This window comes from Mycetomoellerius zeteki, unplaced genomic scaffold (genome assembly GCF_001594055.1).
Source record: "Mycetomoellerius zeteki isolate Tzet28-1 unplaced genomic scaffold, Tzet1.0 scaffold55, whole genome shotgun sequence".
Lineage (NCBI taxonomy): Eukaryota > Metazoa > Arthropoda > Insecta > Hymenoptera > Formicidae > Mycetomoellerius > Mycetomoellerius zeteki.
In genome coordinates, this window is record NW_017257555.1 from 222,636 (window position 1) to 249,253 (window position 26,618).

Genomic DNA, 26,618 nt, shown 5'->3' on the forward strand with positions numbered 1-26,618 from the left:
GCGACTGTGCTCGAACATCGGTAGTAACTCGACAGTCGTTCGAAGTGTCGAAGCTGATTGGTTGATCTCGATGAAGACGCACGCTCGCAAATCTTTTACTGCGTTCGCTCCCTCCCTCGGGGCCTCGCAGAAGCCGATGTACCAAACGCCTCTCGCGTGAGCTCGCAAGGGCGCAATTAACTCTCAGAACGGAAAGTACATCGGTGTCTCGTGTATCGTAAACGTTTCTCTCGCGTGTCCCGCCTCCGGCTTGTCCACCCGACACAAGATAAAACGTGTCCGCGTTGTCGAGCATCGTCGGATGAGGGCCGGGTGCGATAATTACTAGTTGTATTCCTCCGCGAGTGCGAGTCCAAGAGCATTCGCCTGCGGAGATTTTAATTGGAGGATACTACGTTCTTTCATGATGTTTAACTGCTCTTTTGCTAACTGAAAAATTTCTTCCGTTGAGAAGCAAATCGAAGTAATTTTTTTCCAACTACGAGATGTATTCGTTCAAAATGACATTATAATGACATTATATTTATAACGCTAAATCTAAATTATATGGTGACAAATTATTTGCTACATTCTGTGTCGCTAGTATTATTTCTTTTCTTTTTTAAAGTAAATTTAAAGTAAATTTATCAATTATTAGCGCAAATGATGTAGAGAAACGCGAGAACAGGACATAGGATTATATATTCATCTTTCTCAGCCGCGAATCAAATAATGCGACCATCGAGCATTCGAGCTCGAATCGAAATAGTCCCCGCATCATCGCGTAGACGCATCAGGAGGGTTTTGCACGGTTGCATCGACACAGCATCGTATCTGCCCCGCATTCTCTCCAAATCTCCCGACGCTAGTGCAAGCGGCCTCGAGCGGCGGGCTTGCCCGCAGAAATGTAAATACCAACCGGCCAATCAGTCTGATTGGTCCCATTCGCTCGAATGCTCGTCATTCACCGACGCTATATACCGTTGCCGTAAGGTACGGCAGCGTTCCTGAATCGTGGCATTGTTCGTACGGGCGTACATGCACTCCTATGTACACTCGTGCGTATGTACCGGCATATGTGTACATGCGGGACGCTTTGAAAAAGGTATCGCGAGCTTTTCGGGCATCGCGAACCGTTCAATTACGAAAGTAAATGACGAAATCGATAGCCTCGTAATGTGTTATGTTACTTTCGATGGATTATCTGACAAGAGACGCAAGCTCTAAAGTGCCTGTACGATTCTGTAACTTTTAAGCTGTTTTTCATATTATCATATTATGGTTATATTATATTTCTATATTATATTATATGGTTAATATATTTTCATATTATGATTAACTTGTGATTAAATTTAATCTGATGTTTCAACCAATGGATTTCAGCCATGACATCATCATAAATAAAGCCCATTGGATAAAACATCAAGTTAAGCTTAATCAAAAATTAAACAGAAGAACCGGGCTTTAAGGGCATTTTACAATGTGTTGCAAATATCCCATCGCCAGTCGCAATGCTTCGCAATAGCCAATTAGAAGTATCAGTAATTATTAATATTACTATTGACGCTTTTAATTAATTGTCGCGAAGCATTACGACTGGCGATGAGATGTTTATAACTTATTGTAGAATACTCTTTGAGGACAGTGTCGATATCGTCGTTGTGCAGATATTTATACATATGGTAAAAGAGCTGCTAACGAGAAGTTAACTAATGTATCAAAATGATACCGAAATATTGTTACAAAATTGGGGTACTGGTTGTTACTAGCGTATAATTGCAGAATTATATTTACGTCGTATTTTATCTTAGCCATTACGAGATTGCCTGTTTCAAGGTTGGCATTTAGACAGCGACATTAATCTTATTAATGTAGGTATTGCGCAATTACGAGCTCATGATTCATGTAGCCGTGCACATGCATCTGATGACCATTCGGCTACTCGAAAGCACGTCGACACGACGCGATGCAACACGACGCGACGATTCCACGTCCTGATCCGTCGCGACATGAATTGTTGCGTGCCGACAACCCATTGTTATGGCAATGAAAGAGAAAGCGTTTCTGCTTTTATCTTCCAATTTTGAAAGGCATTGCAAATTGGCGTGCTAATCCTAATGCGCGATTCACTGGGTAATTTCCCAGAAATGTAATTCGAGAAATTTGCGTATAAAACTGATAGAAAATTTTAGCCAGGACCCTCGCTACCTCCGTATAATTTGTTCTTTGGCACGGATGCTTTCGTGACTTAGGGTAACGCGTACATCGCGATTTCGCGACCACGCAATATCGTATGATCGGAATTAAATGCAGTCATTACAATAATTACACGTCTGTTTATTTTCCATGAACTTTGTTACCCTAAGTGATCTTTGATTAAGTTTGCGATTTAAAAAGCAATTGCATTGTCACCGTGGACAAGACAATTCTTATGAAATGAAGAAATATTACTTGTAGATACATTTCTTGAACAAAGGTCTCATTAAACGCTTTTAGAACGGAAATAGGTTCATAGGTAAAGACAATATCTATCGTTGCAGACCGGATAACACTCTCAGTCAAAGTTGTTTACACGACGGTCAAAACTCCCTTGAGACACGAGCGAGAGGAAAGAAACTAAGAGTCCCACTCGAGAAGATGAAGCGCGAAAATGTCCTCTGGCTCTCTGTACTTCTGTTTGTTCTCCTCTTCTTCTTTTTGACTCTATTTATCGTCGCGATCTTTTCTTCTCCTCACTCGCCATAGAAAAGAAGAATAGTCGCGGGGAAAGGGTCAGGAGCGAAGCTAGCAGACGCAGACAACACTGGTTACAGACAGCGCGCTTCTAATCTGGTTTAACTTGTTTACCAGTTCTCGATAAAGGAGCAATGCAATCCCCGCGCGGGCGTGCGAATTTCGTGTCTGCCTCCTTGCGCCGACCGTCTGAAATCTGACGTGAAATTTATTACGGCGGTAAATATAGAGGCGGTGCGTGAATGGATTCCGGTCGCGGGGGTATAAAGGAAGGAAGGCGGAGGGCATTTAAGAGGCGGTGGGAGGAAAGGGGGCTCTGACTGAAACCACAGCACGCCCTGTACTTGTAGCACAACCGGTGTTCACTGTGAGACTTTTCGGAGGTTCTTTGAAAGTCTTCGTCAGTCGAGACACAGCTGGTCTTTCTGTGACTGCCATTCGAGGTCGCGTAAACCCTGACAACGTCGACGACGACGACGACGACAACGATAAAGAAGATGACGACGTCGACGGTGACGATGACGAAGAAGAAGAAGAAACAGAAAGGAAAGGCGAAGAAGACGATGTCGACAGTGTCAGTGTCGATGTCGTAGGTTCCGTTTTAACGAGACTGTTCGAGGGGATTCATTGAGCGCCGGCTGCTTCTTCGATGCGCCACGTGACTCTTTCATTCTTCCTCTCTCTTTTTTATAGCTGTCCCGACTTTTATTATTCGCCTCTTACTCCCTTCTTTCATTCCGTTCGCCGCGCGCCCTTACCATCGACCTTCATTTTCTTCTTCCCCGAATTCTCGGCATTATTCAGCGGGCGCACGTCCCTCATCGAGGATGCATGCACGTACTGACTACCCACTACGGTTACGATGACGACGACAACGATGACGAGGACGACGACGACGACGACGTCGACGATGCCACCGTGCAGTTCGTCGAAATCCGCAATAAAAATGTCAATATCGAAGCCTGTTGGTTGCATGAAGGAACCTCGACTACATATTGTGTCATTCAATAGGATATTACGATATATTTCGCTTATTTCTTACTTATAGATTCTGCAATAAGAATCATTTTCAAAAAATTAAAAGGTAGATAGGATTGAGAGTTAATGAGACTCAGAGCGCGGTAAGTGGAGCGCTAATTACTAATATAAATGTTCTTTACACAGTTGGAAAAAATGTGTTGAATTTAACATAAATCGCATTAACATAAATCCCAAATGGTCCACTCAAATTTTTTAGTTGATTTTACACAAGATGAATATGTTAGAAGGTAACACAAATATTATGTAAGAGAATAAATACGAAGAAAGATAACATCGACACAGTTTGTAAACATACCGTGGGAAAAAAATTAACATTTATAATATGTTAAATTAACACATATTTCATTCGTCTGTCTTAGAATTTACGTTTTAAAACACATTATTTTTATGTTACTTGTTCAATTATTCATAAATTGTGTCATTTTGACATTAAGAAACATTGAATATCAATTTCACAAAAAATCTTTAAATAACATAACCACATTATGTTAAATTAACACTCGAATATGTTAAAAAATTCAACACAAATGATTAACACAAAAACGTGAGTGAATCGTTTCCAACACAAATACACAATTTTTTTTACTGTGTATTTAAACCATTTTAAATGAAATTATTTAAATACAAATAAAAGAGAAGAATGTCGTTTTCGGTAAGAGCGGGTTTTGGTGCTACTTGTTAGTAATATTCATATGTGAATATACAATTATCAGCTCTATAGACTACGCGCTGTTTTTGTGTATCAGACTTGAAACACAATCACGATCTGAAATAAAATGATTCTTTAATTTAATTTACTTGCTTGAATGTTTTAACTCCGCTTTGAATCATCTTCAACAATTAATTAATAATCATTAAATGTACGTCGTATCATCAGATTTTATAGAATATTGACAAACCTCTTAGACACTTGTTCATCATTTCGTACCGATCAACCATGTGTCAATGAAACATCGCGTCAAGAACATAACTGGGATTGAGGATACTTATTCCTGGTCTTCTAGATAAGATCTTTTAATTATTACTGACGATGATTCAAAGCGGGGTCGAAACATTCAAGTAAATTAAATAAAGAACGTTTGCATTTTTAATTGGCGCTCTACTTACTGACTCTCATTAATTTCTACGTTTAATTTTTTGATAATTTCGAGAACCTTTTAGAATTTTACTTATTTTAAATATTATTTTGTTAGTCAAACAAACTGAATTAAACATCATCTGATACATTATTATATATGCTTGATTTTCAGCATCAAATATGTCGGTAACTAATTTTTTACAATTGAAAAATATTATTAATACGCGAATATATATAATTAATTTATATAAAATCTATATGAATCTATAACTCTATATGAATCTATAAATTAATTTATACAATATCATCAGTGAAACCACAGAATGAAATTTTCTTTTTGCTGCATGTTTCCGCATGGTTTTGATTTCGTAGAATATAATTTAACAAAGTGTTAATCGACTGATGCGAATTAATGAAATTACTGACATATGGCGATAATAACAGCGAATATAAATGGAATCATTTGTTGAAACAAAATTTTCATTTCCTGCTAAAACGCATGGACGGGATTACACATACGCGATACCATCTCGTTAAAAGCACGAAACGGTCGCGAAAAGCTATCGTTATAAAGTGCTCGTTGTAACGGACATACGCTTGTCCAATCGAAATTTTGATTACGCTCGCGTTACTGATTCGCGTCGCATTATAAGCTTTAATCACTTTAATTACTTATTGCATGTAATTAAGCACGGTTTATTGCACTCATGCTGACGAGAGCGGTCGATGAAACCCGCTCGTTGACGCGTGACAGCGCATTTGCGTCCGTCAGCGGTACGTGTAATGAAACTTGCGAGTCGCAATTCTATCAAATCAAAGCCAGACTAATCGTCAACATTATTTTGGTGTATACGAAACCGGCGGTTTCATTACACGTCGCTTATTGTCGTGTTTCAAATACCAGTATAAATATTTATTAAATGATTTGAAGTTTCACATTGTTACCGATCGCTTTATGCGATCTGCGGTTTACATTGAAGTGATAGAGTGCTATTTCATTTGTGCATTTTTCGTACAATATATATGTGTACAGGACAGAGAAGTCCTCGGATCTCTCTATTCTATAGCCAATCAACAGGCTTGAAATTTTGTCGTACAACAAAAACGCACAAATGGAATAGCGGCCGTACAATGTATAAATCACGTCACTATTTCTATGCATTATAACCTCGGGCATCTATATTAGGCAAAATATTTGCAAGATACCGTACTTCATAAACCCACGTGCAATTCTACCGGACATGTTTGCGCGCGGTAATGAACGGCTTCTACCAAAAAGTTATATATGCGTTAACCCATTCCTCACCGTTCTCTGACCGTTCTTTATGTGTTGGTCCTAACGAGCTCCCGTGCTCCACCGTTCTTCTCTCATTAAAATGTCGGCTGACGTCTTATTATGAGTCGTATTATTATCACTGGGACATGCAAACTGCGCCCATATCTCCGTAGCGAACAATCGTAAAAAATCACCGTTATGTTAATAACATGTCTGTTCAACTCGTGTCTCTCGAAAAATTATAATTACAAGAAATTTAAAGTATTGTAGGCGGATGAAATTCACTGTCATAAATTTAGGTAATTTTCTCGAAAATTCTTATATTGAAATTATTTTTTTATCAAAATGTAAAATTACCGATGATTTTCAAATATTAAGTATTCGTTATTCTTATGTTACAGGTGAGTCAGCTAGAGACGATCACGTGCACGAAATCGAAAACTGTTCAAACAGTAAGTCCAATTAAAAGTAATTACCCGACGAAACAAGCAGTTAGTTGTACATTTCATGTGTACATATCACAAGAATTAAAATAGAAATGATAGAGGCCGGATTTAGTGCGTGCGGTGGAATGAGTCCGAAACACGAACATAGGCTCGCGGTAACGTTTCATATAAAACGCACCCCGTATATCTTTCCTTTGTATATTTTTTTCTGGCATGCGCGATGTTGGCGTGTTTGATTGTCGACGAAAGACGCTGGCGATGACTGTTCCAGGCCCTGTGCGTTCAGACTCCCGGGAGGGATCCGTCCTCACGGAGTAAACTGTTTTCTTAGGCACTCGGGACTCTTCAAAAATTCCTAAATATTTACTTGAGTGGAGGACTCCCAGACGGACGACACTTAAACGGTATTCTCCGAGAAGGGTACACGAAGACGGGCTTAAGTCCCCTGAAGAACGGATTAGAGACTCTTCCGCGCATTTCTTTCTCGTTTTCTCGTTTCCTCTCTCCTGCTCATTTTTCCTTCAAATTTTCCTTCTCGCGTCTCTATCCATTCTACTAAAATCCGTACAGAATTCGCGCTGAGGGAAATCATTCTTTGAATTGTAAGTCGAGCGTGATTTTTCCGAGTGTATACTTATCATATAAGGTGATAAAACGTGCAGGGATTTGTCATTGGAAAATAGAGATCTTCCGTGCGCGCTGCATTCGTTTTATTCATTGAAATACGATGAATTATATATGAATTGATCCCATTACATAGCATTATCTCTGTAATGGGAATAGCGACAACTTGATTTTCAAGTTAAAAACGGCTTGCATTATATCTTGTTATAAGCCCTTAAACTTTATTCAGCTTTATGATTATTCTTTCTTCATGGAACTTTATTGAAAACGTGGATTGTTTTTTAAAAGCAAAGTTTTTCTTTAATCACAAGAATTTATCCATAATTTAGCACGGCTTGGTAACTCGACCTAACAATCCACTTCTGCGTAAATAATGTCACAAACTTTAGCCACTTTTTACAAGTCTCAAAGTACTCCTTCATTACTTTTTTATCACTCTCGATCACAAAAATGTCGCGACGTTCTTTGGTATGTTCACAAAACTACGATAACTAGCTATTGCTAGTTATCTTATCACCTGCCATAAATATTTAATTCGACCGACTTAACTGTTGTTTCCGCAACGCGAGAACTTTCCGAGTAGTCCGAGATGTACGAAACTACTAAACGATCGAATGAGTATCGTAAATCGACCATCTCGACAAACGTTCCGTACACGTGTGGCGAAAGATTTCGCAACCGAGGGAGATCGTCTTCTAGGCAGACGGTGAAAGGTCGGCCCAACTCGATTCTGCAGTTACTCTTGACTTTTTTTGACTGGTTTCAGGCGTTGCCTCGATGCAAAAGCATTCCCTTGTTCGAAGTTCTCGTGTCCCCATCCACCGATTCTCGTTGTAGTCGCGCTTTCCGTCTGAGAGCTTCGAAAACTTTCGGGTCTGAATACCAGGCTGCATTAAACATGAATAAACGATTTATGAGAACAGAACGGCTGTAACGGGTTGGTGAAGGGTTGACAGCACAGTAAAGCAATGTAATAATAAAACGAGGCCGACGATATCATTGACGAGATTCCTCGGAACATACGTACGCGCTATCGCGATCCGCCTCGTTATTCTCTGATAATTAATAATCGCCTCCAACGACTACATATATCAGCGAGCTCTGAGCTTCCTATCTGCTTTGTCATCGCTCCGGATAATAATTCTTTGACGATTGGCGGGTGCGGACCGAACACTCGCCTCGTGGTGCAAATAACTGATTAACCCTCTCGGCCATTCCGCTTCTCGGAACCTTTGATTTCATTCTGCCCGATCGATTATGCCGCGGCGGTGAAGTAAAACGAACGGGGTGTTAAAGAGCGGCCCCGAAGCCACAAAGTGAAGATATACAAGTGTCTCATACATAAAGCGAGATGGAAGAAATTTCTATTCCGCAAGAATAGTCTGCTAAGAAGGAAAAACAGATTATATTTTATCGCGTTCTAATAGGTTTTTCCCGCTGTTCAAAGTGCAGAAGAATATGCCGCAAAAAAAATACATTAAACCGGTGGTATGCGCGGGGAACGGGAAATAAAAGGATTCAATTGAACGTCCGCGAACGCAGCCTGCTTCTTGTGAAACGGGTTTCCGACGGAAACTTCGGGGCTTCAAAGCGATCTCATTTCATGCGCTCGACTCCGCCGCGGATTGCCGCAAGCTAATTTGCGAGCGTCAGCTGCGTATTTCTGCAACTATTCTGAGTTCCTCGCGGCGTTAACCCGCAGACGGCGAGACGTTAAAAACGGCCGATACCAAACGCGATATGCTTTTTTCTTCTGGAAACGCGGGTACCCAGTTACTTTTCGCCGTCTGCGGAATAATTAATCGGCACACTCGTAAAACTCGTCGTCAGGAACAATACCGGGCGTCGCCTTCTTTTACGATTCTTTGAAAAAGGTGTCCTCACTAGCACGTATCTTTGTCGGAGTTGTGCACTGCTAGGAGACTCCAGTATCTCGGCGTGCTATGCTCTCTCGTGGCATAATCTAATCAGCACATTAACAGAGCGATAACGTCCGCTCGTAAATCCATGACTCGACTAACGATCTTTCCAAGTGAGCCAAACGCGTATATTTGACGCATCCAATGTCGTCCGACGCGATGTTTTGCTCGTATAGGTGCGAAACGACGCGAATTGTGACCGGTCATTAATTTTACCCCGTGTGCTGTAAGATTTCCGAATAAATACTCCAAGTTCGTAGATTCGTGTCGTAAAATCGAAGGAGAAACGTGTGCATAATCTAAGAAGATATTCGATTGCAATAACGCTTCGCGCATTATACTCGACTCAAATGAAAAAATTGTTGACTAAATGACAGCCGGAAATATCATGCATAAACAACTAATTAAATAACAAAAAATAAAATTTAAAACAATTTATAACAAAAATGCACATATCTATTTTAATAATAATAATTTTACTGACTGTACAAAAAATAGAACAATAGTGAAATAAGACGCAATAAGTGAAAAAGTACAGTCAAAAGCTGAGATGTGGTATCAGCAATAGTGCTGCCTAGAAAACTAAAACCTGAACAATCATTAGATAAACGAAAACTAGAAACGCAATCGATAACGGTATAATGAAAAATAAAAAATACGTGTTGGGAAATGCAGACAAGAAATAAAAAAAAATTAAAAATTATACAGCACAGAAACATACGATAAGACATAAAACGGAAGTGTTACTATAAGAGCGAGTAATAAGAGAAGCTGTAATATATACCTATAATAATAATATAATAAAGCAGTAACTCTCCAAAAGTTTGAGAATAAAAATAATGAAACATTAGACGCAATGTGAGAGACTTTAAATGCAGAGAAGAAAGTAGAGGAGCGAATATCGACAGATAAAGAAGATTACGAGTAAGAATAATTTAATATCAATTATTGTATTAACTATACACGATCGCTGTGTAACACGATATAATCCCAAATAATTAAATTAAATTTGACGCTAATATTTTCATAATTCTGTGTGCAGTTTAAGCATTACTCGCAAATTATCTTGTAGAAAATAAAAAAATTTTCCGGTTTTCCGGTTGAGTAACATCGTTATCGAGCATTTAGATGTAATTTCACATATCAATATTTCTATGTTGGTTACGGCTATCACTCGTGATCGTTTGAGCATTGAGGCTCTGCCTTGTTATCAACGATATAGACATCGCTCTCTATAATCTTTGTCAAAGCGCTATCGAATACCGATACTTTCGACTTCGCTTCGACTAGGATGAACCAAGTCTAAACTGAATCATTAACGCCCTTTCGTTATTCCCAATCGCATCATCGTTGACGCGCCATTACATGAGAAGCTAGCTTTGAAATCTGCATATTAAAGTATACAGCAATACCTTCGAGAATATCAGTGCGACTATATTCGCCCGTTACATTAGCACGAAGACAAAAAAAGGAAAGGGTATATCTCTGACTCAACGGAGGAACAATGAAAGGTAAATGTTCTGTAAATGGAACGAAGAAACAGACAAAATTAAAATAAGGGTTCGATCTGTTTCTCTCTTGATTGCTAACCCAGACGGCAGACGAGCTAACATGAAAATTTCAGTCGATCTTGGCGGGGATGATTCTCGTCTGTTACCATGGGGAGTTGAAATATTTAACGATTCGATTGTTCATTCGTTTGGTGCGTGTCAAACAAACATAAAGCGGCGCTTTTTTCCAATATCGCGAAAACGTGGAATTGATAGCCGCGTGCCTCGCAAAGCAATTGTAAATTTTTGTTGTATCGGACGTATCATAATGTATTATACATACATAGCAACGCAGCGTGAAATCCGCATGCAGGTAGAAAGTATAAGTGCTTTTGAGGATATCGACGTTCGCTCTATCTCGTCGGTTATCGCTCAGCGTGAGGGATCGAGCCTCTCGTTCCTTTCGAATCTTTCCTGAAGAAAAAACCGAAGAGAGTTTCTGACGCGGGTGTAGGAAGAGAAACGACACGGAGGTCTCCCTGCTATTTTGTGAAGCATATATAGCAATGGCGGAAGGAGATGGAGAATGGCGTGGCGGGAATTCGATGCCACGACGGTGGCAGTGCATTTCACTTGTTCGAGGCATAAACTGGGACGGTAGACGTGCCGGTATGAAAATTTCAATCGGCTGGAGCGAAGTGTCGGCGTAGCGTGCGAACGTCGAGGAGGCGGCGTCGGTGAAGGTGGAAGGTGGATGGTAGTGGCGGAGAGAGCTCAGGTGGAGGCACAGGTGGAGACGGCGAGGAGAAGGGAGATGGAACGCGAGGGAGGATGAGGAGGGTAAAGTGGCTCTGGACCGTGTGGGTATATCGTTGTCTCTCTCCCAGTTTCTCGCCGGTTGATTCGCCGTACGGCAGTCCTTCTCCATCTTCTTCCCACTTGCCGGTGTACGAAGCCCTAGCCCGCGGCGAACTGCATAATTCATGGCCCTGCTACACACCGACCGCCGCCACCCCGGAGGACTCTCTTCCAGAGGGCCGCCGCCGCCCTAACCCTCCTTGCACCACTACCTCCCACGCTTCAACCTCCTTGCCAGGGTCAGCCTCAGTCGCGTGCATTATACGTCACCATGTATGCGCGTACTTGCTAACCCTATGCATACAGAAGAACTTGCGTATATACGTACGCATACACATGCATATATGCACAGTGTGGATAAAGTTGGCCCTACGACGAGGTATATACGCGTTCCTAACCTCGCACACCACGCGCAGAATGTAGGCGAATATTTCGGCTGAGTTATGAACGGCACCCCCCGTTGAGGTAGCGCAGACTTAACGAGAGGAATGCCACGGGCTTTGACCAGTCTCGATCGCGTCGGGATGCCTTCCCTGACAGAGAACAAGATTCGAAGATTGGAATAATGGATTTTTACGAGGCCACTGTCAGTTTGAACAAGTTTACGCACACCATTGCTCCTTTGTAGGCTTTTGTAGCCTCAGAGTCTGCTCTTTTTCTTCCACGTTGCATCTCCGAAAGTTATGCTGCTGCACGCAACAAGCACCGAGACTTCCTGCGGCAATAACGCATTAAATCGGAAACATTGATATAATTATGGAGTTTTTTTAATTACAGAATTTTTTCGTGAATGCAAAAGATAAAGATAAAAGCGTTAATCATTGTTCTAGTGTTTATGATTTGAAAATGTCCCTTTCCAATTTACGTTCGGCTTGTATAGAATGTGTACCACTTGATAATGGTTGGGATTGTAGCGGAATGAAATACTAGGGTATAAATTTCAAACGCTAATGCCACGTGAAATATATATCTCAGTGATGCGCGGATCCTCTACATTTAGATAGAATGATATATCTTAAAAGGAATGTTTGTGAATAATAACTTTATTATTCTTGAAGATATGTAAAATATACCAAATAAATATTTGTGTTTTTAAGAAAATTATATATTTCTCTGCAGATAGTAATTGAAATAGTCTTAACATCAATAATTTTAAGATAATATTTTTATATCTATACATCTTTTCTCTTTATATCTTTTTAAATTCATTCCTTGTTAAATGCTTGTAGCTTAACATGTTTTGACAAAATGAGAAATCTTTTAATTTCAGATGGATTTCTTCTTTTTTAATCGAATTAAGACATGTACAGCTTCCGCCAAAAGTACTAAGCACTTATATGTTTTTCGTTTATTTGAATTAAAAGGGTTCTTGAAACAAAAAATGAATGCACAACAAATATTATGCAAAGATATTAGAGAAAGGAGCATAAAGTGTTCACATTTTCAAATTCAATGTTATACATTCTTTTTAATTAAAACGTTAAATAATGGTTAGTAAAGGTATCTAAAACTTTGATACCAAGGCTGTGTATCGCATATCTATTTTTGAGATGATACTTTAATTAATAATGATTAGTACAGATTGAACAATTCTTGAACATAACTGAATAGATAACGCGGTGATGTCGTCGTTAAAGTCCATTGCATTAGCTGCCGAAGGCATCCTCGCGCTCAGGGTGCGATTCGTCCAGTTTGAACGTGTACACCAATCGGAAGACAAAGTGTGCACCCGAAGCTACAAGACTGCACGAAATTAATACAGAACCGGCTTTAATCTACGGATGCATTGCGGTTCGAAGCTCAGGAAAGGCGGTGGAACGAGATGCAGATATCCCAAGGCAGGCACGGCCAGCAGCCACAAGTCGTTTTCTCGTCCTACCGGAGAAGCGTACCGGTTCTTGCGCTGAATAAATGGGAGATGCTCTGCCATCTTGGGTTCCCATCGCTCGCAAAGATAAACATCAGTAGCAACAGCAGCCACAGCACCAACAGCATACAGTAGCCAGAGGGACCCTCGTAATTAGTCGGACTTGCATGTCTTTTCTTTTTCTCGCGTTAGAAACGCCGCTTCGAGGACTGCGATGCTTGATGGTGTCTATTTATGAGCGAATGATCGTGCGCAAGTCGATCAAGACGCTCTTTGAAGACCACCGGATGACCGAACGATTTCATAGAAATTGCCGTACGAATTCCGGACAGAAATACGCGAGCGGAAGGAGATACGGATCACCATTAACTTCTGCGCTTCGAGCAGAAAATATTGGAGTGTCAAAGACCCGAGACTTATTACTGTAACTTTGTGAATTAATAAGATTCAAGGTAACAAGTTGCGTATCGGTGGCAGGGCTTAAAGTTCATCAAAAGATGGATTCTTTGATAAATTTAAAAAGTAGCTAACTCCTTCAAGTAATAAAGTCGTGTTAAAAGCCAAATAAAAAACATGCTGTAGATAATAGCAGGGAAGCCAATTTAATATAAAGCTGCTATTCAACTTATATTTTCAATAAACAAGCCTAATACGTACGTAATACTAATTACATGGAATAAAAAATTTAAGAAAATAATGAATTAAACAAGTTGTATTTGCTGTTTGCATATTGAAAAACAAAATATTCAGATATATCATTATAATATAACAGAACAGTAATTCTTCAAAATTTGTCACAGTTTTAAATATTTCTTCACCTTTAGTTATTTTATTAAAATGATGGTATAAAATAAACACAGCTTCGTAATTTCTTTCGCGTCGACGACTGCGTCCTTAGGAGAGGGTCTACAAAAATAAGTCACGGCGTGCCCCGGCAATTACGCGAGGACGACTTCGCCGAGTTTTAATTTGCGCGAGCTCTCGAGACCGTCGTCGCATATTCGTATACGCGGTACTTTCTACGAATTCGCGCGCAAATTTATACGCCCAAACGATGGAAACAGCGCTCAAAAGAGCACCATGCTTGCCTCTTCTACACCCACCGTAAATCTCGTCAGCTAAAAATTGCAAGTTTCCTCGGGAAAGACGGGAAAGGCACTTTGAACACAAATTTCTCGCTTAGCCATAGGAATTTCTGTAAAAGGCAATTTCATCGCCCAGAAATCCGTGAATGTAAGATATATATTTTTTTTAATCTATTAAATATTTCTTGAAATTTTGTATTTATTACAATAAATAAGCTTATAATCATGAATATTATTTATAAACACAAAACACAGTTTTCGTTACATTTATAAATCGATACATATCGATGTTAAATGAACAAACATTTTTCTCATTCTTATAAATGTTTTAAACAAATTTTAGCGAATTAGGCATATATCTTTCAAAAACTTTATATCTCTCTCCTGCCATCTCTCAAAAAGAAATCTTTGTACACGTGTATGCAGAATTTTTTACTTTCTGGTTTCCCAAACTTTTTTTTTCTGCATCGTCGAAAACTTTTCGACGAGAAAATGACGCGTTTTCCACTACGGCTAAAGCCGTTCGCGAGCGGTGAGATCGAGCTTGGATGTGAATTTTTCGCCCGAACTCCAGAGTTCGTCGACGAACGGCGTTTAACGATCCGGAAACGTTGTAAGTGTGGAGATTAAAGTGTATTCGTACACGTAGTTGCAAACCTGTGCAGCAGCGCACTTTCCTTCCTTCTCCTATTCTCCCATTCACACCACCTTCGGAATGACACGTTGGGAACGGAGCCAAGCCGACTCTAGAACGTGCTAGAGGAATACTTCCAAATGGGAATACTTCTTCTGGCTTTTAATTTAAGTTTGAATATCAAGGAAAATAATTATCTAGCCGAATAACACGAGACGTGCAAACAACGTGCTTGTTAAATATTGGTTAAATGTGTGCATTTTTACTTCATTTAAATAAGTACGACTTACAATTTACGTAAAAACAAGTAAAGACAACGATCCAATAAAAATGCATGATAGTTAACTTTACTACAATTCGTCTTTATAAATCATTGTATTATACAACTCATTTGTAACTACAAACGCAATAATATGTAAGTTTTTAAAATTAAAAAATTTTTTTAAATGTATACCGACGATTAATTTTTCACAAAAGGTAAATTTACTTCCAAGTCTTACGAATTACTTTTTTGTCTGTCGATATTTATTTTTCTCAACAAAGCTTAAGAAATTACACTATTTATTAAACATAATAATACGAGACTTTTATTATAAATCTTTATAAGATTTTTTATAAACAGAATTTGATAGCTGTCAAAGTAATAACCTAATAGAAATACATAAAAGAAATACAATATATGTATTTAGAGACAAAAAATGATGTGAATAAGAAAATATGCAGGTTTTTTTATTAAAATCATAAATCTAATGTTACAAATGTCAAATTAATTTTCAAGATTTATTTACTCAACCGTATCTCTTCCTCCTCTCTCTCTCTCTCTCTCTCTCTCTTTCAAAACTGATGTCAAGTTTTTTAATGGAATTATTATATAAATATGGGCTACTATAGAATGCTGAGATTAGAAAAATCCGCTGTTACAAGCTTATGCTTTGTACGTATATCTAACGTAATCGAAGCGGCATGATTGATTCGCTGATTCGCTGAACAAATTCATGTGTATTCACTCGTAAAATACGCTCGTGAGCCTGTACAGGCGGATGTAGCTTTATCTGGGCCCCATCATTCACGTTAATTCCACTTAAGCACCGATGCACCTGGCTCGCGAGCTCAACGCGACGAGCGCACGATACACTCGGCAAAAATGAAGAGACGAATGCCATGCAAATCGAGCATTCGAAGTGCGCACAAGGGCACCTTATGCAGCGGCACACAGTGGAACCGAGTGGCCAAACGAGGCTGCGTGGCAGCTCGAGCGAATGAAAGATGGCAGTGTGCGTATTGTAGAAAGCTGGAACAAACGGGGCACTAAATTCGCATGATTTCTTCGTTCCGGACGCGAAGGCTCGCGTGGTTGCGCTGGCGCCGATGCCGATGTTTGTGTTGGAATAAATAATCGACCAAAAACAGTTGAAAGAGGATTTAATCCGAGAAAGAGGGCACAAAAAATCTACCGTCTGCACGACGCGAAACGCTGTTACGTTCTTCCTCTTCGGAATGACGATTATAAAAAAAAAAACAACAAAACGGACTGAGATAAGTAGCAGCGTATTAATAAATGCATAACACTTCTTGCCTCGAGCAGAAGCGCATATCAATTCAGAAATGTGGACATAATCAAGTCTCCGTAATTAGGAGGAAATGATTAACTCTTTCTACTTAAAACATGCCTGTGAGGCATGTTAAGTGTAAAGTCGTGCGAAATGCAAATCGATAATGCAATTAAACTCATGCGAGTGCACGAGCGATTTATTTCCCATATAATTTTTTATCTCTAATATATTACACTTGGCATACGTACGTAATGTAAGAAAAGGACTTTCGAAACGTTGTGCGAGGTGACGCGGTCGCTGCAGGGAACGTATCTCGCGACGGCGTGGCATGAATGCCGCATTAGATCGCGCGTGTACTTACGACGAGATTATCCACGGACCTAATGATTAATTGTATGTCACGATTGATCTAATCATCTAAGAAACGAATGCCGTGTCTCGAACACAATCAGCCGACCGAGCGGTTAAAGGTTGGCTGCATTCTGTGACCTTAATTACTATGTCGACTAATCGATCGCGTGCATTGTGATCGTATGTACTATGCTTGACACGGGTACCAGCATATACGCAACCGCTTCACCGTTTGAATAGCGTCTTAATTACCGGCTGGATAATCCGATTCAGCCACTTGTGTATGTATCGATAGTCTTCGCATCAGTCGAGTATTGATTCGGAAAAGATTACAAAATCACTGAAGCGTTCTCCGGAAGTAACTCGAAGAGAGACAGCGTTCAAAAATATCCATTTTGTTTCAGTTCTATCCTATAAAACTCATTGAGAAAGTTGAGGCTTTGTCTCAAGAAGTTAGATCTATTTGAAATGACACACTTATCATCAGTTACGAAGGTGTTGTTGGTTTGCAGCCGAAAATCCAAAGTTCCTGAAATCCACGAATCCACGATCTGAGATATAAAACACCGGTCGCCACGTTTATCACCACGGATATTTTCGTCGTGAAATAATGAATCGCAGAAAGGGTTCTCTAAGCTCGGTAGATAAGCATCGAGGAACGGTCGACGGTAGTCGAGGAACCCCATAACCTCTCTCCTTTGTTAATTAGCCAAAAAGTGAGGTCTCTCGTATGGTCCCCTTCGCTTTTCTTTCCTAAGCTACGCGCCACAACGGCACCACCGTGAATAAGTACGGTCTCGCGTTCTCTCTCCCCGCGAAACCCCCGGTATCACCCAACTATCCGGTATGTACGAGCTCTCGCCCCCTCGCATACAAGAGAAGAACCAGCCAAAGAGCCCCACGGCATTCTCCGTAGTTCTTTCTCCGCCTCGCAGCATCCTCAGTGGGCCTCTCTCTTTCCGTCTTCTTCTTTCGCGCCGAACGGCCGATCCTAATCTCGATGACGCGTAATGGCTGCTGGCGTGAATGTAGCTCTTTGTCCGTAGCTCCTGTACCGGTCGTATATCTGTCCGGTACGAGAACCGCGCCATTTCACCCCGGCGAAAAGCACAGGGAGGCCGAAACGGCCGTTTCCAGACTCTTTTTCTACGTCCACGTCGCGTCTCCCTGTCGGCCCTCTCACCCTTGTCCCCTTCCAACCCTCTCCTGCTCCAATCTCTATGCCTGGCAAGACGCCTTCCCGAGAGTCGCGCTTAATCACTCTGTTCTACGTAATACTAAGACTGTTTGTACGTGTGTGTGATTTTTTTTGGAACTTTATTTTTGCAGGAGCGGTTATGAGAGTTCGATGACCACAGGCCCGCGGACCATCGACGCTACCATGGACTACCTGCAGACGTGCCTCATCTTTTACCTGCTGATCCTCTGCTTCTGCGGCGGACGTTCCATAGACATATGTGAGTAGATATGTTAATCCGATCCAATTTGATATAGCTTTAAACTCTGAATCGAATTCTTACATATATATTTCCTTATTGACTTTAACAACAGCTTAAATAATGACGGTCAAGTCAACAATTATTAAATTGTACTTTAACTACTATGTGTATTAAAAAAGATACACAATTAACTTTTATAAGTAAACTGTGTTCTTCATATACAATCACAAGCATTAATCAGGTTTTGAAAAATGTGTACACTTTATGGTCACATTATCTCTTGAATTATTATTATTATTGAAATCGTAATGTTTTGTTTATTTTTATATGTTTATCAAACTAAAATAAAGTTTTCTTTAACAAAAGTGGATTGGTTTTTCTAAATTAAATCAATTTAAAAGAAGCAGTAACTAAAGTGTTAATTATAAAAATTATAAAGTTATAAAATAATTAGTATCTCATAAAATTAATTATAGAATTATAGAATAATTAACATCTTAAACATCAGATAATAAAATTGATAAAAAATCGAGTTAATGAACGAATGATAAAAAATAGAAATATAGCATACTGTGATATTTATTGGTTAACAACACAGAATCGATTCCTGTTTTGCAAGATCAGAAGATCGTGGTGGGATCATGATTGAAATACGTGTTTACATCCAGGATATAATTTTACTCTAAGATGGGTGCTTCTTCCTTCCGTAGTTTTACTCGATAAAAACAGAAAGGCATCCCGGTGCCCTCCCTCGTACCGCGTTGCCCTTTGCCTTACATTAAACCTCGGGCTCGGTTTCTACTCGACTTGGTTTCCATCCCATTGACTCCGACGGCCCAAACCACCCTCGTGTCAGGTAAACAGGGCGAGAAACTTGCAAAGTATCCACCAAGAGTTCCGAAGTCAGCTCCGGGAAAGGCTTTTAGGTACTCGTTCGTGAAATCGAGCTCGAAACTTACGTATACGGGACGTATTTCGCACCCGAAGAATTTCTCGAGCAGGATCGAAAGATGGATCATGATGGTCTCGATTCGGTTGCACTGTAATGCGTACCATCCTTTTCCCTGGATGAATGAGTAGATTCGAGTTATACCGAGCGAAAAATTTTCAAAATATGAACTTTGCATTACAAGCTATATAATTTTGTCATATGACTTTAACTTGCAAAATTAGACTCATAAAGAGTCCATTATATAATGAATATTTAATAAGAGTTATAAACAAGAGTTACAACGCATGAATCCTGACAACTTTATTAGTGATAGTAGAATAAAGTTTATAAGTGTACTGTAGTAATCAGCTTATACTTGTACGCTAAATATAGGTATTCATACGGGTACATACTAAATCAGGAAAGTCGATGTTAACTCTTCTAACTCTTGGAACCTATGCGGCATACTATTTGACCTCAAAGCCGATACTTAGGCTACCTTTGATCCTGCTTATACTTATACTTGAGCATGCCAGTGTAATCCGGGAAAACAACTATATAGCACAAACTTCGCTAATTAAATTCTACTGGTTATCAAAGCAGCTCAACATAATACTTTGAAATAACAAACAGAACAGCGATGATTATAAAGCAACATTCTCTTGGAGGAAAAGTACATCTTATTTATGGATGCGTTTCCAAATTTGTCAAAATAGTCAAAATAGCAGCTTATGAATTAATTGTAACTGGTAATAAAAACATTGAGCTAGATAGTTACGGCATAAGTATATATCGTTTTAGTCAGGCTTCTTTTTATTCGCGTATAAAAGAAGCAGGACACGGCGCATTTCGAATTCACTCGACCATACTTGGAATCCAATAGAACCGCGCTTCGAATACCGGTCACCGAAAGATCCATAGAGGCGTCCGAGCGTAGGTGGGATGGCGTGCTCTGCATAAGAGGAGCACCGAACGAGCGCCGAAATATAAATAGCTTCGTACGAAAGTTGGAAGGAAACCGAAGGGGAGACGATTGTGGACCCCCCGCGGTGACTGAACTTGTACATTGAACCGCGTCGGTAAATTCGCGGTTGTGTTAAGCGAGCCGGTCAGCTGTGGCCGATCGGGGAGAGCTGAAAGGGGTCTCCGAGCAGTTGAAGCGTGCATAAATTGCAATGTTAATGTTACCGGCGATACATAAACATGTTGCACGTTGGTCGGATTGCCTGCGCGTACTGCACACCCTCTAGGTGCTTGCCTGCGTCCGTGCATGCGAGGGTGCGTTCGATTTTGTCTATACCGAGGATGGTTGGTGTGTACGTATAGACGCGTGCATAGACGAGAGTAACTCGTGCGTTCCATGTCGGTGTCGCGTAATTGCGGGGGTAAACGCGAAAGTGTACGTGCATGAGCGGACGAGTGTGCTGGAGAGTCGGAGTGATAGGATAGGCAATTGTACAGATGCGTCATCCGTGAGGGATGTATCTGACGTAGCGAGATTTAACGCGAGCGACACATGTGGTGAACGATCGCTTTTTTTTTTGCATTCCGTACGAAACTCATTGTTAACAGCAACTGCGATGACGTAGCTAATGGTGAAACAGAATGTATACGCTGATATGACTCAGCCTTTAAATAAATTACAAACGTACATGTAAACGCATTAATTTTAATAGTTGCAAATTAATACGTGTATATACGTAATAAAATGCATATAATATGGTAACACGCTTATCTATGTATGTTTGTCGCATCGAAGATACATCGAAAACAGACGGTAGGAATGTGTTTGAGGAGGAAAACCGTCACGCAACAGAGCCCTCCCACGTTATGACATTGTCATCCCTCTGTCACCCTCTCGGTCCTCAGCCCTCCTTTCCAATTATCTACGGATCCATTAGGCCCTAGCGTGATGGTGACGAAATTATTGCTGGAGTCTTCAGCGTATTAACATAACAATGCGGCAATTAACACGTTATTGCCCTTCGTCCACGCTCTGTCGCCAACCCATGCGACGATACGAAGTATAACATATCTTGTTTATTAAAAAAAAAGTGATTTTCAAATTAAAATAGTTTAAAAGTCTGCTTATTTTAGAATTTTACAATAATAAAAAGTTATAAAAAATACAAATAATAAAATATGTCGGAACCTATACAGCACAAAACTTGCAGCAACGTTGCAATGTTACTACAATAATACTAAAACGTTGCAATATTGCTGTAATATTGCTAAAATAATCTGTGCTCCATAGGGAAAAATTTTACATGTAAACTGAACAAATTCAATGTACGTATCACATGCTGTTGTATATATTTTTAAAATAAATAGCATAGTATGCATTGAACATCACAATCATAAAGTCGAGCTTAATCACGAATATCCTGTATTTACGAGAAGAATTATAATTGAGATGATCATGCAACTTGTATATATGCGGGTTAGCTGATTATTTATGCAGTCACCTATATACAAACGCACAAATATACTCATAGTCGTATACCCTTCGCAGATACAGTTATCAAAACATACCCCGGTTATCATTACAACTTGTCACTCCTTTGTATGCTCAGTGCAGCCGTTAATACTGGCTGACAGCTTCTGCGAGTCTTGTTTGAAAGACGCGATTATTCGTATGACAAAGGCACCGCCAACACTTTCTGCACGTGTACATCGTATGTCTCTCGGATATAAAATCCCCGTGACGTAAACATTCCCAAGCTGGTATTCCGACATCTGTTCTTTACCCTCGCGCTGACTCCGATTTCCACGTTCAGCTTGATCACGCGCCAGAACCGACAGTTTACTCTCGCCCGCGTACACGAACTTCAGATCTCTTCGCCCCTAACAACTCCGGATAAATCGCCTTGAGTGCAATCGTCTTAACCCCGCGTCTCAGCAAAGGCGCAGCCTTTGGGTACATCGGCGAATGAGGATGAATCGGAAGAATCAAGTGGGATTGACACGTTGAAAGGATCGGCTTTCCGCGTTCCCTCGATCGCGAATCGCTATTTTTCGCGATATATTCGGATATTCCCCGGGCTATCGAGATCTTCGCTTCGAAATGTATGCGAATGAGAATGATCATTGTCGTTCTTTGCCGCGCCGCAATAAACCCTTTCGTATCTCATTGCGATCGACCTAAGCGACGATGTCCCGGCGGCATCGTGGAATGTATCGAGCAACGAGGACGAATCCGGAGAGAATCCGAGGGATGTCTCGCGCTTGACGCGCTGAAAGGACGTCAACTGTCAAACGTCGACTAGCGATGTCGAGTGTAATAATCCCCGACTTTCGGGTTCGAAGGGCGTACGTCAATCCGACGAGCGCAGATCTGTATTTTCATAAGGCTAACCCACGAAAGCAAACACCACGTGCCCAACTGTACGAATATGAAGGGTTCGTGCCCTAAAACTCTTCGCACACTGACGTCAACTGGAACTATAGAATTGGACGAGCGAAGAAGCTTCTTCATTTGAAGAAGAATTTATATTCTTAGTTGACATACTTTTTTTCATCTGCGTAAAAGAATATTAAGAATTCATAAGAAAATTATAGGCAGACCAATGTCTATATAATATTATATAATAACATTTTCTGTATTATTTCAAAATAGAAAAATTAAATTACATTATAAATAATATCTGTGAAAATTTTCCGTGATTTTATTGTTGATTTCTAAAAATAGAAAGCTATTACAGTAAATATTCTTACGAAGCAACATCAGTATACAGCGTCTGCTTCTCTTCGTATCTATTAACGTCAGACACGTCAGAGAATAAAACTGGTTAGTTTTGATAAATCCAGGCCACGAAGGCACGAATCCCGTACAAAGGGGTTGCACTCTCGACCCTCGAGGTCTAAGTAACGCACGCAACTCGAGACGGTGATTTTCAACCCACGCCTAGGGGGTTCCAAGGGTGGAACGGTCGCGGCATGGTAGAAAAAGATGCATGCTCGCTGGATAGGACGAAAAGAACGAGAGAGAAGTAGGACCTTGGAGAAGTAGGTGGGACGAAAGGGCCGATGTAAAAGTAGTACTTCCGTTCTGCCAGCCGTCGCGGCGCCAGAAGGACGGGCATGCGCGTTTTCGTCGACGCGAGTTACCTTCCACCTAGAACGAATGTTTGTTTTCTCTGAAAGAGGCGAAAATGGCTCCCCAAGTCTGACAATACCCGAGGAAACCGCGCCTCGGCTTTCTATGGCCCTAAAGGGTGCAGCGCATTATCTAGGGGGCAAGCACGAACTTCTTTCGAGCGGCATTACAGTCGAAAGGGGAAAACCTTGTGGCAGGTGTCCACCTGCTAATTCCGTTGAGCAAACATAACGAACCGAGTTCCGTCGTTATGAGCGGTGCTGAGAAGCTGATTATCACTAACACACAAACGAGCAGACAGTTTCCAAGTTACATCTTGCGTAGAATTTAATCTGGATTAAATCTCGGTATTGCGGTCACGTTGGTAAAGATATACATATACATGCCATATAACGACGTAACAAATGTGTCTTAAGGCACTTAAAATGAAATTTGTATTTTCTTAACGATTAGCAATTTCATTATAACGCTTTGCAAGAAAGTTTAACATCTTAATATTTGAGAATGCATAATATAATAGAAATTTTTTCTGACTCTTTAAAATAATATTTAAGATACGTTATGAGTGTAAGAGGCAGCTCGTATATTATAATTTGTCGAGACATTTTGACATAAAAAAAACAAAGATTGAGTTAATCCAAGGATTAGGTGCGAGTCATGATTTATGCGCTAATATCGCGCTACAATGAGATGGGGAAGTTTAATATGTTTTTCGTGAAAGTCCTGGTGCGTAATTAATTTACATTCGCGCCTGAGAAGAGAAGTGCGAGTAAGTGTACCGAAAGCCGACCACGACTCTGGTGCGCCGTCATTAATAATAATCCTGGAATTAACAAAGGAAGGGTGATGCGAATTATTAAATTCTCCGAGATAGAAAAGCCCGTTGTTGGTGTCTACCTTTACCACACTTCCTCTATTTTTCTTCCCTAATTTGCCGAGAGATTCGTTAGTCTTCTGTGCAATTTGCTTTGCTGTTATTATAAAAGCCGCGCTAATTACTCGTCGTACTCGTCTACCAAAGGCGATATCTTTGACTTCATCCGGGATGTGGGAACAAAATTATACGAGACGTGACGCATGTAGATCTACAATGAGTATCCGCTTGTGTATTGCAGCAAATTATATGCGTTATGCATTTTTTTAAATTATCAAGAAAAACTGAAATTCCACCATAGTCGTCTGCATAACCAGGCTATGCAGAGAATATATTAAATTATTAAAGTCAGCCTTGCCTAGTAGATAAAGACGTGACTTACGCTGTGTTAAAGGTTAATTCAGTACCATTCTCAGTTGCCTGAAGAAGGAGTGGTTCGCTACTCGAGTGCGACGTGAGTACTTCGCGAGAGAGGACAAACGACGACAGAGAAGGAGATCCGTTCTTGTAAAGGAGGAGATTTACGATATTGCGCAATTCGTAGATCTCTAACAAATCGCGCAAGCCTTCATCGCTGCCTCAACTTGTAACTTAAGCGTGGAAGTCTGATTCAACGCCAAGACATTTCAATTACCATTTCGGTATTTCAAGATTTGCGGAAAATCGTTTATCAACTCGACGTGCACGCAGATATGTTACATATATGGGAACATACAAAATGGAGGCGAAGAAAGACGGTACTCTCAGACTATCAAGTAACAACAAATACAAAAGCAACGGTGCTGGATATACGACGGAAGAATTTCTCTCAGAATTTATTACGATTTTTCTATTACAATCTCTCTTACGTTGCCTCGAACGTATTGCGTTCTCCTCCAGGCGCGGCTTGTTCGTCGACCGTTTCGTGGTTGTCTCGGGTTTCGCGGAGAGGAGCCGTCTCTGGAAAGAAGCGGTTATCAGTTTGACAGTGACGCGGTTAAAGGAGGAGAGCGAGAACTAGCGGACGAGAAGACGAGAGAGCGACGTTGGAACGTTAGGTGAAGAGGGGTTGCGAAGGCATTCAATTTCCCTCTTCTCGCGGATGGAGGGCGGCACACACCCTTCCGTTCGGAGCTGTCACTCCCCGAGAATTATGGTCGCCGAATGAGTGGCTGGGGCGGGCCAAACGTCGCATAACTTACTTCTTCTTCTTCTTCTCCCGTTCCTGCACTCTTTTCCAGGATGTCTATAAATACGAGAATCGAACTTGTCTGCTTACCCTAACTACTCGGAGGCAACCTCGAAGTCTAAGCCTTTCGTTGCTGGATTAGATGCGTGTCGAAGAGAACGCAACGTGAAGACGATCGATCTCCGGGAATCTTCAGGTCACGTATTTGGTAGCACTGATTACGAAACTTATTTGTCTCAATGCGTTTTTTTTGCCGTTTCAACGAAGCTCGAGATGGTTCTCGAATATTTTTAGACGACATAGGGCTGGAGATGATTACCAGAAATTCCTCTGCGTAATTGTTTCCTGCTCTCCCGGAATAGTGAAAATGAAATGAACGAATAGCGAAAAATAGACATTATTCTCTGTATATTTTTATGTCTTCGATTTTTGTTGCACATGTTTATACTATGAATACATGATTATTTGAAGAATTAGGTAAACATATAAATTAACACTTTAAAAATATTTTTTAATCTTAATATTATCTATAAAATGTTTATTTAAAACTTCGACAATTAATACATCATCCAGTAATCTTAAGAAATTTAATTTTATTACATCTTTTTTATTCTTATAATTTTGAGATCGATAACATGCTTTAAAACTTATAACTTGTTAGAAGTCAAATACTCGAAAATATTAAACTTGCTCGTATACTGTTTTATCGTTAATTTGCTAATTAAGAATTATTATTTAGTCAAAGTGAGTGAATATTTTATTGAATAATTTTTATCTCATTCAAAGCCGAGTCTCCGGCTACGTTTGGAAGAAGTAGGGAATGTTTACAATATATATATATCCCCTCTTATTTACGCCAGACATCTTTTCGGTGCCAGACATCCGCGACGATGAAGAAAACGGTCGGAAGAAAAGTTTGTGGATTTAAGATCGTTGGATGAATAAACGAGCTCGATAATCGTTGACGGTTCCGACGATAGCTTAGGAAACAGCTGTCGTTAGGGCCATTGGAAGTTGAATTTTCTACACGGATTTATCAAGTTTACCGAAGCACCGCTTCGTTTTGCCGCGATTTCTTGCTAAAGAGCTATATATCATTCGCTCGTTTCCCGGGAACCCTGGCGCGATCTTATGCTATGTCAACATATCTGCTTTGACCTCTTCTCAAGGTACGAT

At 40.3% G+C, this 26,618-nt stretch overlaps 1 protein-coding gene across 4 annotated transcripts in view; it reads left to right on the forward strand.

The window, feature by feature from the left end:
- The window catches only part of LOC108727840 (discoidin domain-containing receptor 2), a 101,417-nt gene that overhangs the window by 55,197 nt on the left and 19,602 nt on the right, over nt 1-26,618 (forward strand). For 3 of the 4 annotated variants that reach the window (XM_018456114.1, XM_018456111.1, XM_018456112.1), the window contains exon 2: nt 18,264-18,391. In XM_018456114.1, coding sequence (XP_018311616.1) covers nt 18,283-18,391 — 109 coding nt within the window. In that variant the 5' untranslated portion in view covers nt 18,264-18,282. Of the gene's footprint in view, nt 1-6,508; nt 6,560-18,263; nt 18,392-26,618 lie in introns of those variants that run through there. The other variant, XM_018456113.1, reaches the window with a different exon arrangement.